At 43.3% G+C, this 14,763-nt stretch overlaps 1 protein-coding gene across 5 annotated transcripts in view; it reads right to left on the reverse strand.

Moving 5' to 3' along the window:
- Positions 1-756: 756 nt before the first annotated feature.
- The window catches only part of WIPF1 (WAS/WASL interacting protein family member 1), a 57,590-nt gene continuing 43,583 nt past the window's right edge, over positions 757-14,763 (reverse strand). For 4 of the 5 annotated variants that reach the window (XM_051787422.1, XM_051787425.1, XM_051787421.1 and 1 more), the window contains exons 5-8: positions 13,712-13,888; positions 11,747-12,508; positions 9,111-9,323; positions 6,065-7,468 (exon numbers count right to left, since the gene is read on the reverse strand). In XM_051787422.1, coding sequence (XP_051643382.1) covers positions 6,954-7,468; positions 9,111-9,323; positions 11,747-12,508; positions 13,712-13,888 — 1,667 coding nt within the window. In that variant the 3' untranslated portion in view covers positions 6,065-6,953. Of the gene's footprint in view, positions 6,023-6,064; positions 7,469-9,110; positions 9,324-11,746; positions 12,509-13,711; positions 13,889-14,763 lie in introns of those variants that run through there. The other variant, XM_051787426.1, reaches the window with a different exon arrangement.

Here is a 14,763-nt window from a genome sequence, read left to right on the forward strand (position 1 = left end):
GAGTTGCATATTTTCTATGTGTGCTGTGTGCAACACATGAACCTTCCTGCAACTGCAGGGAGCACTCAGAAATGTTTTACAGCGTAGTCTCTGAGTTTCTTTTAAATCAACAGCATTTTCTGAGTTAAATGGAGGAAGACTATATTGTGGTTATGACAAGGTCACAGCATGCTCAGTTCAGTTCCTTCTTCCTGAAGTAAAGCAAGTAATTTCTTGAAAAACAAAAAGAACCGTATTTCCTTTGGAAAACAGTCCTACAACCTGCTCGTTACATACCTCTGTGTTCTCGTTCAAGGCTACAGCCACTGAGATCTGCAAACAAAGGTCTCAGCCTGCTGAACCAGCCCCTTTACAGCTCACCCTCTGCCCTCCATCATGGTTTCTCTATTTATACAGCTCAGGCACCGGGATCGCTGGGCTTCTGGGCTACATGAGTGATGGTGGCCTTCTAAGAAAATTGTCTCTGTCTCAGTCAGTCTGCAAAATGAACATATCAACAAGCAGTCCCCAGAGATTTCAAGGGATCCACCACCTGTGTAAGAGTAAGCCTGATGCTTCAGTCTTTGCAAGATAGATGCATTACAGCACAGAGCTTTTTAGCTCAGGGTTTTAAATGACATTTCTAATTTCTGCAGAGAAGCTGCATGTGCAGCCTGAATTTGAGCCTCCTTTGGATTTTTGTATCAAAGGGCCTTTCTCTGATGAACACGGTCCAAATTATCTGAAAAGGTTAACATCCACGATCAAGAACAGGACTCCAAAGTCAAAAGGAGTGTTCCATTTGTTTGACATTCTCTGGCAGCTTTCTGCCTAGTGAGTGGAGCCATGACAAACAAAAAATCTACACTTAAGTAGAGTGATTTTCCATGTCATCTCCCCATGGCAAGTGCTTAGCTTGCCTGGCCAAGAGCCAACGCCCACAGCTCACCCAACAGCCACCCAGAAGTACAGCATCACTGACCACTGATTTCTGATTCTTTATCCTAAAGTAAACTCTTTATTTCTCCTCATCTGCAGGTGTCTATTCTTCATTGTATGTAGGACCAAAGTCCTCTGAGCATTATTGCTGTGCAATGGCAGGCAGAAGGGGAGGAGAACAGCTCAACCCAGCTCCTGCCAGGCTCACTGTTATGCTCCTGCTAAAGCCAATGTGTGCTTTTGTCAAAGAAGTAACTGTGGTTATTCTCAGTGTAACAGTCTGCACCACCAATTATAATAAAAGTAAAATTTATTTGGTATAGAACAGAAAAATAGGGAGAACAAAATCACTTACAAAATAAATGTTAAGCAAAAAAAATTCACAGAACTAGATTAATATTTTATAAAAAGCTCAAACTTTAAGCATCTGATAAAAACATGTTACTTTCTGCTCAGCCTATGTTTTATGCTTCTTTCTCTTGTGTGGCTTTGGAAGTCCAAATTTAGATGTCTTCCTCTGCATGCATTAGTTTACACTAAAGAACATTTATCACAGACAAACTGTATTTCAAAATGGCAGCATATTGAAGGGCTACTCCCTTTTGTAAGACATGCGGTTTCCATTTTTCTCTTTTAGTCTGCATACCTACCTGCTGCATACTCATTCACTGAGACCATACACATGTGCCCTGCTTCTGGCTGAGTAACTCCAACACTCCCCTTTTTGCCAATGTTCCAGGTTTACATTTTAACTGAATGGTCCAGTCACATCCATCTTACAGGCTACGAGATCCCTGTTTTCTCCCAATATACATGAAGAACCATTCCATGAACTTAACTTAATGTGCTTCTGGATAGCTTAGGTGAGAGATTCTCCTTATTTTCTGGTGAATACTGTTTGAAAGATTAAAGTTCATACAATATATGTTACACAGAGTCAATGTACCGCCATAACAAGTTGTTTGCACCTGACTGTGAGACCAGGGTGTTCACGCTATCGCAGTGTGGTACTACATACATGCACATTTTATATTGTAACTTTTACTCTAGTATTGATAACAACATTCAGCCAATCGTTTTTTTATTTCTTTGACCAATCTTCTCTTTTCCACTGTCCTGTGGCTGAGAGGCCCTCTCTAGGTCTCTCAGCAGTTGACATTCTGCTTGAAATAATCTCAGTTTGATCATTCAACTTCATTCTTTGCTTCCAAGGCAAAAAGTACCCTTTCTATTTCCATACTTCTGCACAGGAAATTGTTGTTACAATATATGTAAAGTATGTTAGCAGTTTAGTTCCTTCATTCTCTGTTCCAAGGCAGATCTATAAGAGTCATGTAAACAATTGTTGCTGGAGGGAGTAACTACTGTCCAGTTTTTTAAGTGGCAATTTAAGGAACTACTTTAACAGTTCAGTCTTGCAGAAAAAAATTAATTCTTATGATTCTTTTAGTGTTGGGAAATGCTGGCTTCTAAACAGGAACTTTGCAACCTTATTTATTTCATTTACAGAAATATATGCTTCCTGAATCACAAGCTCAGTTTCCTTTAACAACTCTGAACATTAATCACTGTCACCTCTTCGCCCAGTGGTTGGTGCAGAAAGTCATAACAAACATAACATACGCTTTTCTTCTAAAAACATAGAGGAAAAATTATTTTCACGTGGTATAGAAGTTATTCTCATTTTATTTACTGAGTTGAATTAAACAAAAATGAACATCTGTGGCCATTGTAACACAGTGTGAGTCTTAGTGATAATGTAAGAAGAGAGTTTGAGGTGTGAAGGTTTATAATGCAAGGCCATTGAAACAAAACCAGCAAATCTTATATGCAAGCAGTGAATCAAATTTAGTCCTGTAATAACCTATGCAACCACACTGAAGTCAGCTGGGCTGTGTGGACAGCAGCCTCAGACACTGGTTTTGTGAAAGAGTTAAATTTTCAGAGCAATACCAACAACTGACTGTGAATCTAACCAGTGCCCACATACACCTCACCTACTCACTGAGCTCCACCTGAGGTGAGCCGATTGGGCACGTAACAGCAGTGCTTGGCTCAAACACTGTGGAACGCTCCTGTCGGCACTATTTACGTGAGGACTTGGAAGAGCAACGTCTGTTCATTTTTCTAGTGAGACACAGAAAAGTTGACTAAAAAAGTCATAAGGCACCATTGATTCAATCTGTTTCATATTATTCTTTTTTAACACTTCATAGTGAAATAAATACTTTAATACTGATCATATTGTAAATAGCTACTGATATATGAAGCAATATATTGAATGATAAAATGCTGCATTGTTCTGGAATATATCTAGGGACATTTATAGCAGAAGATATAAATGGAAAAGTTGTTGTTAGGTGAAGAAAAATGCCTCTTTCTGCAGTGTTAAGCTATTTTACATGTATGCCAAACATCCATTCTGAAGAGATTTGTACAGTTAAAAGAATCACTAAAATGTAGGCAGGTCAGGTTTCTTGGCTTGTTAACTGAGGGCCTTTTACATAGCACATTTTAAAGTGAAACTAAAGCTAGTTTACCACTTTGGTAGTGGTCCAGATTTCTGGTTGGAAAACCTTGCTGAAAAGATCAAATATAATATATTTGAATGAAACAGAGAGTTGGCAGAACAATGGGCAGCATTTTCATTGACTTATTAAAGTAAAACATGTTGGAAGCAGGTAAGTTTCAAAAAAGGTATAGTTTCTGGAGGGTTGAGGGATTTTTTTGGCTGCATAGCTATTTGGATATTAATAAAGATTTGGCAGGTCAAGGTACTGAAAATATTATATTCTTAAATTCAAAACGTTGTCTCTTAGAAAGTTTTAAGTGCTTCAGTTTAAAAACATGAATACAATAATTTATCCTTTAAGTTATTATCCTAAAAATCTTATTTGGACTTCTATTCACATAATAATATCCCAAAGAGACAGGCACTTTGTTTAAGTGACATCCATAAAATACATATACAAATTCAATATTGCGCTAGGTTTGATCCCAAGGTGCACCTGTCACATGGAGGTCCCACTAGTATCTGTTTAAGAAACTCTTACAGCCACGATCCTGCAATTAGATGTAGATACATCCCTGCGCCTGCGCATTTAACTGCAGGTTCAGGACCATAAACAGTAACTTATAATAGGTCATTAGATATAAAAATGTAAAAAACAGGTACACAATCAAACTCTATCACAGCTAAAAAGATTTTGTAAACAAACACTGGAAAGAACAAATTAAATTTGATCTGGCCAAATCCAGCTCTGTCTCATCCCCTTCAATGTGTCTGTCCAGGCGGTCAGGCAGAAAAGGGATCTGCCCCTCAACACTCACAGAAAGAGCAAAAAGCCTTATGCACAGACAATGCAGTGGGGTCCAGACTCTCTGGCTAAATTCTCTAATTTTTCAAGGATTGACCTCATTCTAGCTGCAGAATGTACTTAGGATCATGTCTCCCATGCTAGAGAAACATTTTCTTAACCTACATGACTAGTTTTTATGGTTTTTAGGTTTTTTTGAGCAACACCCAGTGAAACATGCCTGCTGACACAGGCTTGGTAGGGATCCCAAGAGCACTTTGAAGAAACATACTGAGACTTAGGCGAAATTTTTCAGAGCTAACCTTTGGAGGTCCAATTAACAAAGAGCAATATTTCATTCAGCGATATTTCAAATCCAGAATTATAATCTTCCTCTAATTTCCAAAAGCATTTTACATGTGTTTAGATCCACTTGTAAAATTCAGTCATACAATTCCTCATATAAAAATGCAAAAGCCATTAAACATATTAACCACTTGTCACAATGTTAGAATACCTCACTCTCTTTTCTACTAATGTAAGCATTGCTGCTTTCTGTGGAGAATCCTCTCAGCAAAGTTTGAAAGGACAGGCTTCATGGCAAACTCAGAAGACCATATCTTCCCATTTCTCTTGAACCAGTGCAGACAGCAAATTTTGGATGCTTCCACTTAAATGCACAAACCCCAGGCCCCCTTCACTACACCAAAGGGCCTTCACATTTTTGACCTCAGCTGCTCTGCTGTAACGCAAGTCAAATACAAGCTCTCTGAGAGTTGTGACTTAAATCCCAGGAAGCTTTTTAAGTCAAACCCCATCGTTTAATTGTACCAAAGAAATAACTGGAAAGCAATCTGTGGAGCACTGGTATTAGTGATGCTTTAAAGGAGGAGCCTGCAATGACAATAATTGCTGCATTTGCACCAAGACTACTTTCTGAGGACTCTTCGCATGCAGTATCAGGCAGAGGGTATTACAGTAATCCAGGGCATGGATGACCCTGGGTTGGTCCACATCAGAGTAGGAAAGAATTTGGTCATTGGAAGCATAACACTATTAAAACTAGGAAAGAGGGATTAAAAAAAAAATATAGATTTTATGCTGATGAATTCTTCACTTGTGCTTTTCTTTGGAAGATTCTCTGCAGATGAAAACAAGGCCAGATACGCTCCACCCTTGAGGCAAGATGTGCTACATATTGTTTAAGATTTCCGTGGATAAGCTGAAGTGAAAAAGTTAAGGATGAACTCTTGGCCACCATGTAGTAGGTCTATGGCCTCCAGAAGCAGATGGGCCAAGTTAGGCATGCAAAAAAGGATCCAAGGGCCTCTTGGTTACACATTTTTCCCCAGCAACTGTTTTTTTAAACATAAAATACTTCATGATTCAAATAATACAGCCACTGTACCCAAAGTGAATGAAACAGCTTTGTTCAAGCTCTATCAAATTCAAAGCCAGACCTCCCGTGGAGCTCTCCAGGGGACAGGGTTGGACACAGTGAGCACGGTGCACGTATATTGTGTATGGTCCACAAAATGCCTGCAGTATAAGCAAATAAAATTCATAGCTTTGAGCAACTACAGTTCCTAAGCCGCATCTATTACTTTTGTAATAGAGACTGAAGTAGTTCCAGCTGACAAGCCAAAAGTGGAAATAAATCAAGACAGACAACTTTCCAATGATGTGGACAGGAGAACTGACTCGAAGGAAACTTGAAAACAGATGTTGCCCAAAGATGGGCCAGAACCCATTTCACCTTGGTATAGGTGGGAGTGGGGGGGCACCTCTTTCTTTTCGGACAGAGCCACCTAAAAGAGAAAGAAAGTTTTTTTGTGTTACTCCTTCTGGAATACTCCTTCTTTTGAAGGGGGAGTTTACATCCAAGCAATTAATTCAGTAACTGGTGGAAACCTACTACTTTCCTTGCCTGGCCACTAAAAAAAAAAAAACCAAAAAACTTTGTTGAGTTTCTAGTTAGTTTATTAAACAACATCAGAACTTCAAACACTGTAAAATTAAGTTTTTAACTAATGTTATCCCCAAATGCCTGGAAAGCACATATATTTCAGTCCTTTTCCTCTTTCCTAAAACATATTGATAGTTCTTGCTAGCTTTACTGATTTATGCAAACACATACCTTCTCAGTGCTATTTGACAAATATGCAAATTTCAATGAAAAGTGGCAAGCTCTAAACACAATAGCATTTCAAAGCTCTTAATGTTTTTCCCTATATGAAGATTTTCACTGCAAACTCATGAAAGAAAACACAAAAAAATGCTTATGTTACTTTGCCTCTCTTTGTGGCGTAATAAAAATGGGATGAAAGCTAACAGGCCATAGTGAAGGGTCAGAGATTAAGAGGAATTTCTGCTTCAAACCAAAACTTCATAATTTGGAAACAAGAGAGAAACATCTGAGTGTACAGATGATTACAGGATAACTATGGGCCACCAATGTCATTGGTTGCAAAAGAAGTAAATTGATCCTTGGGTGTATCAGGCAAAATACCACTAATGAAGACAGGAAACATTTGTGCTGCTGTAGAAGACGTATTTGAAACCTGAACTGAAACAGCATGTCATTCTGATTGGAAAAGACAAAATCAAACTGAAATATATATATAAGCAGCCCTGATAATCAGAGAACATAGCTTGGAAGCAAAGTATAGTACATCCAGATTTAATCAGCCCAGAAAAACAAAAACAGAGAGGAGGATATGCCTCTTGTCTTGAAAAATACTAGGGGTTTAACACACAAGAAGGGAGGAAAACTAAACTCAGGGATGATGCTGACACAAGAATAAATGAGTTGTGCATAAATTTAGATAGGAAATGAGGAGGAAGTCCTAGGGGATTTTGTGGTTCTGGCTGCCTATAGCAGAAGGGCTGACTATAATGGCAGGGCTGGTGGCTTACAGTACATGTTTCAACTGAGAAGACAAACAATTCTCCCCTCAAATACAAGTTTAAGAAGGTTTGTGCCTGCAAACCTGCATTTAGCTTTTCCTGTGTGGTGAGGAAGGGTGACCAGATTGTTAGTCTGAGAAGTCTTGAAACCTCAGAATCCAGTCTATTTCCCATCTGCATTGTTTTTAGGATAATACATTGATATTCCAACAGCAGAGGTGAAATAAACTTACCTCTACTTTCATTTCTTGCTAGTTTACTGGGATAACTTCTGTTCATGGGCACATATGGCTCTGGAGGTGGCAAATCAGATAGAGGATGAAAAGAAAATCTGCTTTCCCATTCATCTGAAAAAAATCCCATGCAATTTACCCATTAGTTTTCTGACACAGCTTAGGAAAGTCAATTGACATTAATATCATGTTTAATGGATGTTTTATATTGTAAAATGCTTACCTAGCTGAGTTTTGAACCAGCATTCTGTTAGCACGTCAGAGAAGAAGATGCTTTAGGTTAGTTTGAGAATGAAAATTCTTATTTACTGTAACTGATCACTTAGACAGTTTAATGCAAAATTTCAGATCAGGAAAACTGCCATAATTCCACTAGTAAGTGAAATAAGTCTTATGCTCCCTTCCATGTATAATAGATCTGCTTTTAACATACACAGACACACACACATACATATATATGTGCTACCAGAACTACGTAGTGTCTTCTACTTCAGAACAGTATTTTGTTGCTAGTATAAAATTTTCTGATACTCATATCTCATTGATATACAGAGCTCAAAAGCATCTCCTATAAGCAGTGTTTTTTCTTTCTTAATATTTATACTGGAAAAAGAAAATTTGGGGGCATTTTGATAAAATTTATGACAGAGAATCCTATACGTAACTAGTGTCAAAAATAGAAAAATACAGCAGTTGCAATTCTCTTTAGACTACACAGGCCCTGTTGCTGTAGTTCCTGAGTCTATAGGATTCTAAGGAATAAAGCAAGCTGATAAGTTACTTCATTGAAATAATAGGAAATGTTCAAAGAGCTCTGTTCTGAACCTGAATTTGAAGGCCTAAGGAAGAAAGTGTGGGCTATCTTTAACTTTGTAACTTCTTCACTTGCTTGCTCCAGGACTTTGTAACCACAACTTTCTTGCAATATTGTTATATTTTATTGCATAACGTAATGAACAGCTGAGTAAGTTTCACCTGGCATTAGTACATGTGGTTATTTGCTGGGATCCAGTTTTTCTATGTCTACTCCCAATGGTTGCAATCAGAAATCAGTGTGTAAAAGAGCTGCAGGTTCTGAACCCTGCAAATGACTTGTGTAGGAAAAAATGCATCTGTGACCCACCTGCCTTATCTGATGTGTGAAGATGTTTCAAAAGCGTGACTTACAGTTTTATTTTCTGTTTGCTTTTTTTAACCTTATAAATGTCAGAAATACCAATTTTGTCCTCCTGTAATTAGCTGAAGGATTTATCTGTTCTATGCAAATAGAAAACAATTAAAAAGAAAAGCATGATGAATCTTTAAAACACGGCAGTCTTGGACCTCATCTTTTCAATAAACACTAGCAGAAATAGATACTTGACATTTTCAGCAACATTCTGACAATCTCTTCACTCATCTGTTTTTCAGCTTTCACTTTTGAGTCATCTAACTTGTTCTGACATCCAAAATGTCAGTGTAGCTATGGTTTGGACTCATAGTAGAGTTGAAACAATCCCCTTCGTTTTTTCAGGGTATTTTTGAAAGAGTTATTTTGGAGACTGTATTGATGACTTTGCAGTTCTGCTCTATGTATGGCATATTTACTCGATTCTTACTTGGCAGGGTTGATTGAGATCCCAGTGATACTTCTGTTGGTCAGAAGTCAAAGGTCAGCACCAGAAACAAAGTCTCTATCCCAAACCTTTTTTGACACATTAAGGCCAAAATAGTACACCGTTTCTATCAAAGGCAAACAACTGGGAGGATGGCTTACCATCGCCTGGATCCTGGAAGCCATTTCTGACAGCCGATGAAGGTGGCGGTGGCGGCGGTGGTGCTGCCGAACCCGGCCGGTCTGGGGGAAGCGGAGGTCGGGGTCCAGCTCTTGGGCTGTCCAGCCCTGCCCGGGAAGGCAGCTGGGGAGTAGCGGGCAAAGCCCTTGAAGTGCTTCCATTCCTGCTTATGGGAGGAGGTGGTGGGAGGGGGCCTAGAGCAAGACAAGAGACAAGCAAACAGATGCTGTTAGCACCAGGGGTTATTCTGTTGGGACGCCTGCATCCCAAGCCCTCCCACCAACAAAACAGAGAGGAAGGGCTGTCTTAGGGCCCTTGGCCCCAAGTGGTAATGGCCTTCAGTACCCACTTCCCTGCTCTCCAGGGCTCCCTAGGGAGTTAGTGCTGATTTGAAGAGTACAGCTCAGGGGAGCAGGGTATATCTAAACATAAATACACCACAGTGTCCATTACTCTCAGCTACAGAGGTCTCTGTAGAAGTGCTGGTCCTTGAAGCTACTTTTAAACCACTCTAACTTAGCAGTGCTCACAACAAGAAGTTACAGCTGGAATTCAGGGTGTTGTGGAGGTCCAAGGCAAGAGAACATGTAGAAGAAGACATCTGCTACTCTCAGAGGTTCTTTGTCCATAGGGGTGGTCCCCTCTGGGTCGCAGCCTGGATCTGTGGTGGCACACAGGGAGTTCAGCCCAGGAATGGCAGCATTAAGCTGCATCACATTAGCTCACTTATTTATAAACAAATGAGCTGCATGACAAGTTTTTCGGTAGTTGGAGCATATCCATCTCCCTCTAAACTGGAAACAGACCTCACACATAGACTGGCATTTCCAGTGTTGGTGTATCTGTGTAACTGGCACAGTGACATGACAGGTCAAATACAAAGGCACAACCCACGTAATACAGGACCAGGGCTATCCTGAGGGCAGGGGAAGGGTGCTGATATAAGAAAAGTAAATAAAGACAAGAAACCGGCTGCTGCCAGGGAGAGAGGTATCCATGGTTAGGATACAAGGAGGTGAAGCAGAGGGTGTGGAGGGCTATGCGTGTTCAAAGCCTCACTACCTCTATTTAGCATAGTTGGGCAACTGACAATTATGTTCATTTTTATGGAATGCTCCCCTGTCCTGATGAAACCTATCTACAGACATGCATTTTGAAAAAGAGAGTAACAAATACTGTGTCTCCACCAACAAGCACTGAAACATCTTTCAAGAAACATGCTATACTTTGTGGATTTTCCCCCCCTTCTTATTTTATATATTACTCAAGTTTGCCTTCAAGGGAATGGCTTCTAAGAATGAGAAGCATTTAGCAACTTTCAGAATAGTTTTGCTTGCTCTCTCTCTAAACTTAGCTAAACTCCATCATCTATATCGAACTACTGCAAAATAGCTGTATTTATGTTTATAACTTATTGAGACATAGTTATCTTCTACTTAGTAAGCCAACAGAAAGGTAGTGCAAGTTTGCTAAAACCACTTGCTTCAGGAAAGAGTCAACCAGGAAAGCACTAGTGGAAGCTGAGGCCATCATGGAACAAGCTCTTGGAATTGCAGACATTCTCTGCAACTTTCCATCCTCCCAGTCAATTGTGTCAGGATTTCTCTGATTTATTTACTGCAGGCTGCACTAGCATTATGCCATTCTTTGGGCTGGCAACCAGCTCCACAAAGTATGGTTTCAGGGCCAGTATTTTCTGTAGCTGCAAAGCTGCGGCAGGTGCTGTGCTACTGCAGATCCAGGCTGGTTCAAGGAGCTGGAAGGTAACACAGGTGGCTATCACCAGTGGGAGCTCCCATGACATTCGTTTCTATTGTCTAGGACTGGTTTGAGATGATTTCAAACTTCTATTCCAAAGGATGAAATGAAAGGCAACTCTACTGAGCTTCACAGCATTATCTTCTGGGCAATGCTTTTTGCCTCATGATGTTGCAGGGCCTGGCTGTGACCAAATTCTCTCATGACAAATGGGAGAACCATCAGGTATTATAGAGCTATGATGTGCAATTCTTAAAAGTTATGAACAATAGTTGTCACAGAGGACAAAGTATATTATGAAACAACTCAAAGGAGACATTTCTACTTTCAAATTTGATATCTACATATTCTAAGTAACAATTTATTCACACTGTAACAACTGCTATTATATTTAACAACTACTGGCTAGGTCTTTTATTAAAATAATTTGTATTTGGCTATGTTTGTGCCTCCCAACACGTAGAAGGTCAGGTTTCACAAACCTCCATTCATGAGAATGCCACCATTAAATCACTGGTTGACTCAGGAAGGCAAATGCTGTCACCCACCAGAAGCCAGGTAAAACAGCTTCTCTGCATCAAAAACTCTAATGGGGAAATCCCATTGGCAACCCTTTTCAATTACAGTAATTACAATGAAAGTTACCAAGATCTGCAAAAGTACACGTGACTATGCTGGTGATGCACTGTGACTTTCCTTAAGCCATCGTGATGCCCATAAACCCTCTCTTCCAACTGCAGAATCCTTAGTGCCTCACACGGGTGCCATCCTGGCATGTATTTGTCACCCATGTGAAGCCGGTGCGTGCATGGCCCAAGAACCCTCGCCCGGTCCCCCGCGCCCACCCGTTCCTCCCTACCTGAGCGGCCGGGCGGGTCCCTGACGGGCGGCGGCGGCCTCTCGCTGGGCGGCGGGGGCAGCGGTCCGGAGCGGCCCCCGCCGGGCGCCGGGCACGACCCCAGCGAGATGTTCCTCTGCGGCAGCCGCGGCATCTCGTCGCCGCCGGCGGGGGCGGGCGGGACGGGGGGCGGCCCCGGCCGGCTGGGGGGCGGCGGCGGGGGCGCCGGGGCGCCGAGGGCGGGCCGGGGGGCGGCGGGCACGGGCGGCTTGCTGTTCTGCGGCGGCGGCGGGGGCAGCGGCCCGTCCCGGGCGGCGGACGGCCGGTGCCCGGCGGGGGGCGGCGGCGGCGGCGGCTTGTCCTCCGCCGGCCGGCCCGGGGTGGGCGGCAACGGCGGCCGGCCCGAGAACGGGGGCGTCGCGCCGGGGCCGGGCTGCCGCAGCGGCCCGGCCGACCCCGCGCCCCGGCTGCCCGGGAACGGCGGGGGCGAGGGCCCCAGGCTGGGCTGCCGGGTCACGCCCGGCACCGGCGGCGACCCCCGGTTGTGCAGGCTGGAGGCGATGGGCCGGGGCGTGCTGGGCACCGGCGGCGGCGCCGCCTCGGGCTTGGAGCCGGCGTCGGGTCTGGGCGGCGGCAGGCGGCTTCTCTGCGGGTCGGGGGCGGCGGTCCTTGGCCCCGACGGCGGCCCCGGGAAGCGCGGCGGGCCGCTCGGCGGCGAGAACGGCTTGGCGGCGGCGGAGCGGCCTCCGGGCGGCAGGACGGGCGGGCGGCCTCCCCCGGAATCTGCGGACACAGGACAGGGGCATGAGCGCCGTCGGAGCGGCACTGCGGTGCCGCACGGGCCGTGTCCCGAGGCACTGTGAGCGGCTGGGGAGCAGCCCGGCACGGGGCACACCAGCCCTGGGGCTCAGCACCAACCCCGGCAGCACTGGGGAACCATTCCAATAGCTGGTTACAGCCCGATATTCCTTATGAGGGACGACTTCAGTGTCCGGAAAGTAACATGAGTGATGCAGCCATCACAGCAAGCAATGACACAGGGAGGGAAGAAATGGTAAAGAACAAGTATTGGATACCATCAACCTGAGAGCAAAGAAATGTTAGCTTTTAAATGATCTTTAACAACAACAGTCCGGCAAAAGGCTCTTTGCAGCCCTTTCTAGTAGCTGTTATCTAAGGATGTAGTTGTGCGCATCAGGAAGATGGCAGCAGGCCCTGCAGTTGAAGAAGTACTGTTCTGTGATGCCAGGAACTTTTGTGTTAATACAAGTTCCCAAAATAGAATGTGACACAATAGAAAATACCAGGTCCAAGAGCCTGTTTTGTACGTGTGCTGAAAAATTTTGTTAGGCTATAAAATATGTAATGTTTGTAACGCCCTACAACCTCCACTGCACAGTTCTTCAACAAGCATGAAGTCCTCTGTCCTTAAACTTTCAAAACTCACTGGCCCCGGATGTCCTTCTTTTCAAAGGGCATGAGGCTCTGGGCAGCTGTTTTGTCAGCCAGAAGTACAGTGCCTGCCCCAGACAAGCCTCCAACTGCAGTGTGTGTACCAGCCAGCTGGGATGCCTCGTGCGCTCCCCAAGCGGCAAATCACGCTGTTGTAGAGCTGATGCAGATGTACTTTCCATTTGGAAAATAGATCCTTTTTCCTGGTGCACAAGAAAATTAGCCTGGATCCTCCTATGTTCCCCTCTGGTCCTGCACACCAATAGCTGAGGCAGGACCTAGTCTGCCTGACTGTACTTTGCAAGCAGCAATTCAGCACTGCCAAGATCTTTAGTTTTCATCAATAACTAAGAGGATGGGTGGAAAGGGAGTCCCACCTCTCCCTCATAAAACCTAATAGTAAAGTAAAACAAGATACAAGCTGAAAATTACATTTCCTAAGAATCTAAAGATATTTGATGGCTTTTTCAATCCCAGCAGGTAATATGAATGTTTTAAGCAATATAATTTATTTTTTCACACTGGAACTCTTACCGGCATCTCGACTTGCAGCAGACCTGAGCTTTGGCATTCCTGCTTGAAAAAGGCCTCCAAGGCCTGGTGGTCCACCGCCACTGAAGCCACCACCACTGCCACCACCAAAACCCCCACCACTGCCACCGCCACCTCCTCCAAAGCCACCGCCGCCACCTCCACCAGGTCCTTTGGGCTCTGTTGGAAAAAAAAAATCCTCCATGTTAGTGAAGCAAGACTGATTCTGAAAAGTCATCTCTTCCATTAGAGCAATGCTTGCAGCTGGTGCAAAATGGATGAGCTTTCAAAATACACAGGGTTTGGATCATCACAGCTGCCATCACCAGCACTCTTGCACCGTGGCAGAGGTGGTGTGATAACCATAGCCCCTGTGTTTTATTAAGCCATCAATTTCCTTTAGTCTGCTCTGGACTAGAAAGTAGATAAAATTGCTGTGGAAAATTTGGAATTGAGCATGGATGGGACCTCTAGAATATCATGTTGTCTTTGCTATCATCTTAGTAGCTTCTTTCTGTTTCTTTGTACTTCTGTTCTCTTATCCTTACCCTCCACTTCTCCATAAGCAGAAACAGGGCAATCTCATGGAAAATAAGGAAGGAAGGAGGAAGACAGAGGGTCCTTCCTCTTGAAGGTGTGTCTGGTGATTGCTTCTGGGAACACACCTCTCATTACTAATGGTGTTGCAACATCTCTATTTATCTAAACAAAGTTTAGTAGGGAAAGAGATCCCATTTCTGATTACTTTTCTGTAGATTCAGAAATGGAAATGCAGTGACGAGATCATTAGCTGTTAATGTTTCCAATAGGCAGGAATTATTTTATCAGCTCCCCCCCCTTTCCCTTTCTCTCTTCTTTCTCTCTAATGTCAGTATTTCTGCTGTGACAACACGGAGTTGCCAAAAGTAAAATGAAAGTGTTTCCACAACTACCAGTACAGAAAAGAGCCCTATTCAGAGCATCACTGCCAAATGAGCAGGCCCACAGGTTGGGATATCTGTCGAGATCAGTTCTCAGATGATGGGCTACATGGACAAGGATCAATGGCTTCATCT

The sequence above is a fragment of the Manacus candei genome, unplaced genomic scaffold (assembly GCF_025592945.1).
Source record: "Manacus candei isolate 608988 ecotype Guabito, Panama unplaced genomic scaffold, ASM2559294v1 h1tg000023l, whole genome shotgun sequence".
Classification (NCBI taxonomy): Eukaryota; Metazoa; Chordata; class Aves; order Passeriformes; family Pipridae; genus Manacus; species Manacus candei.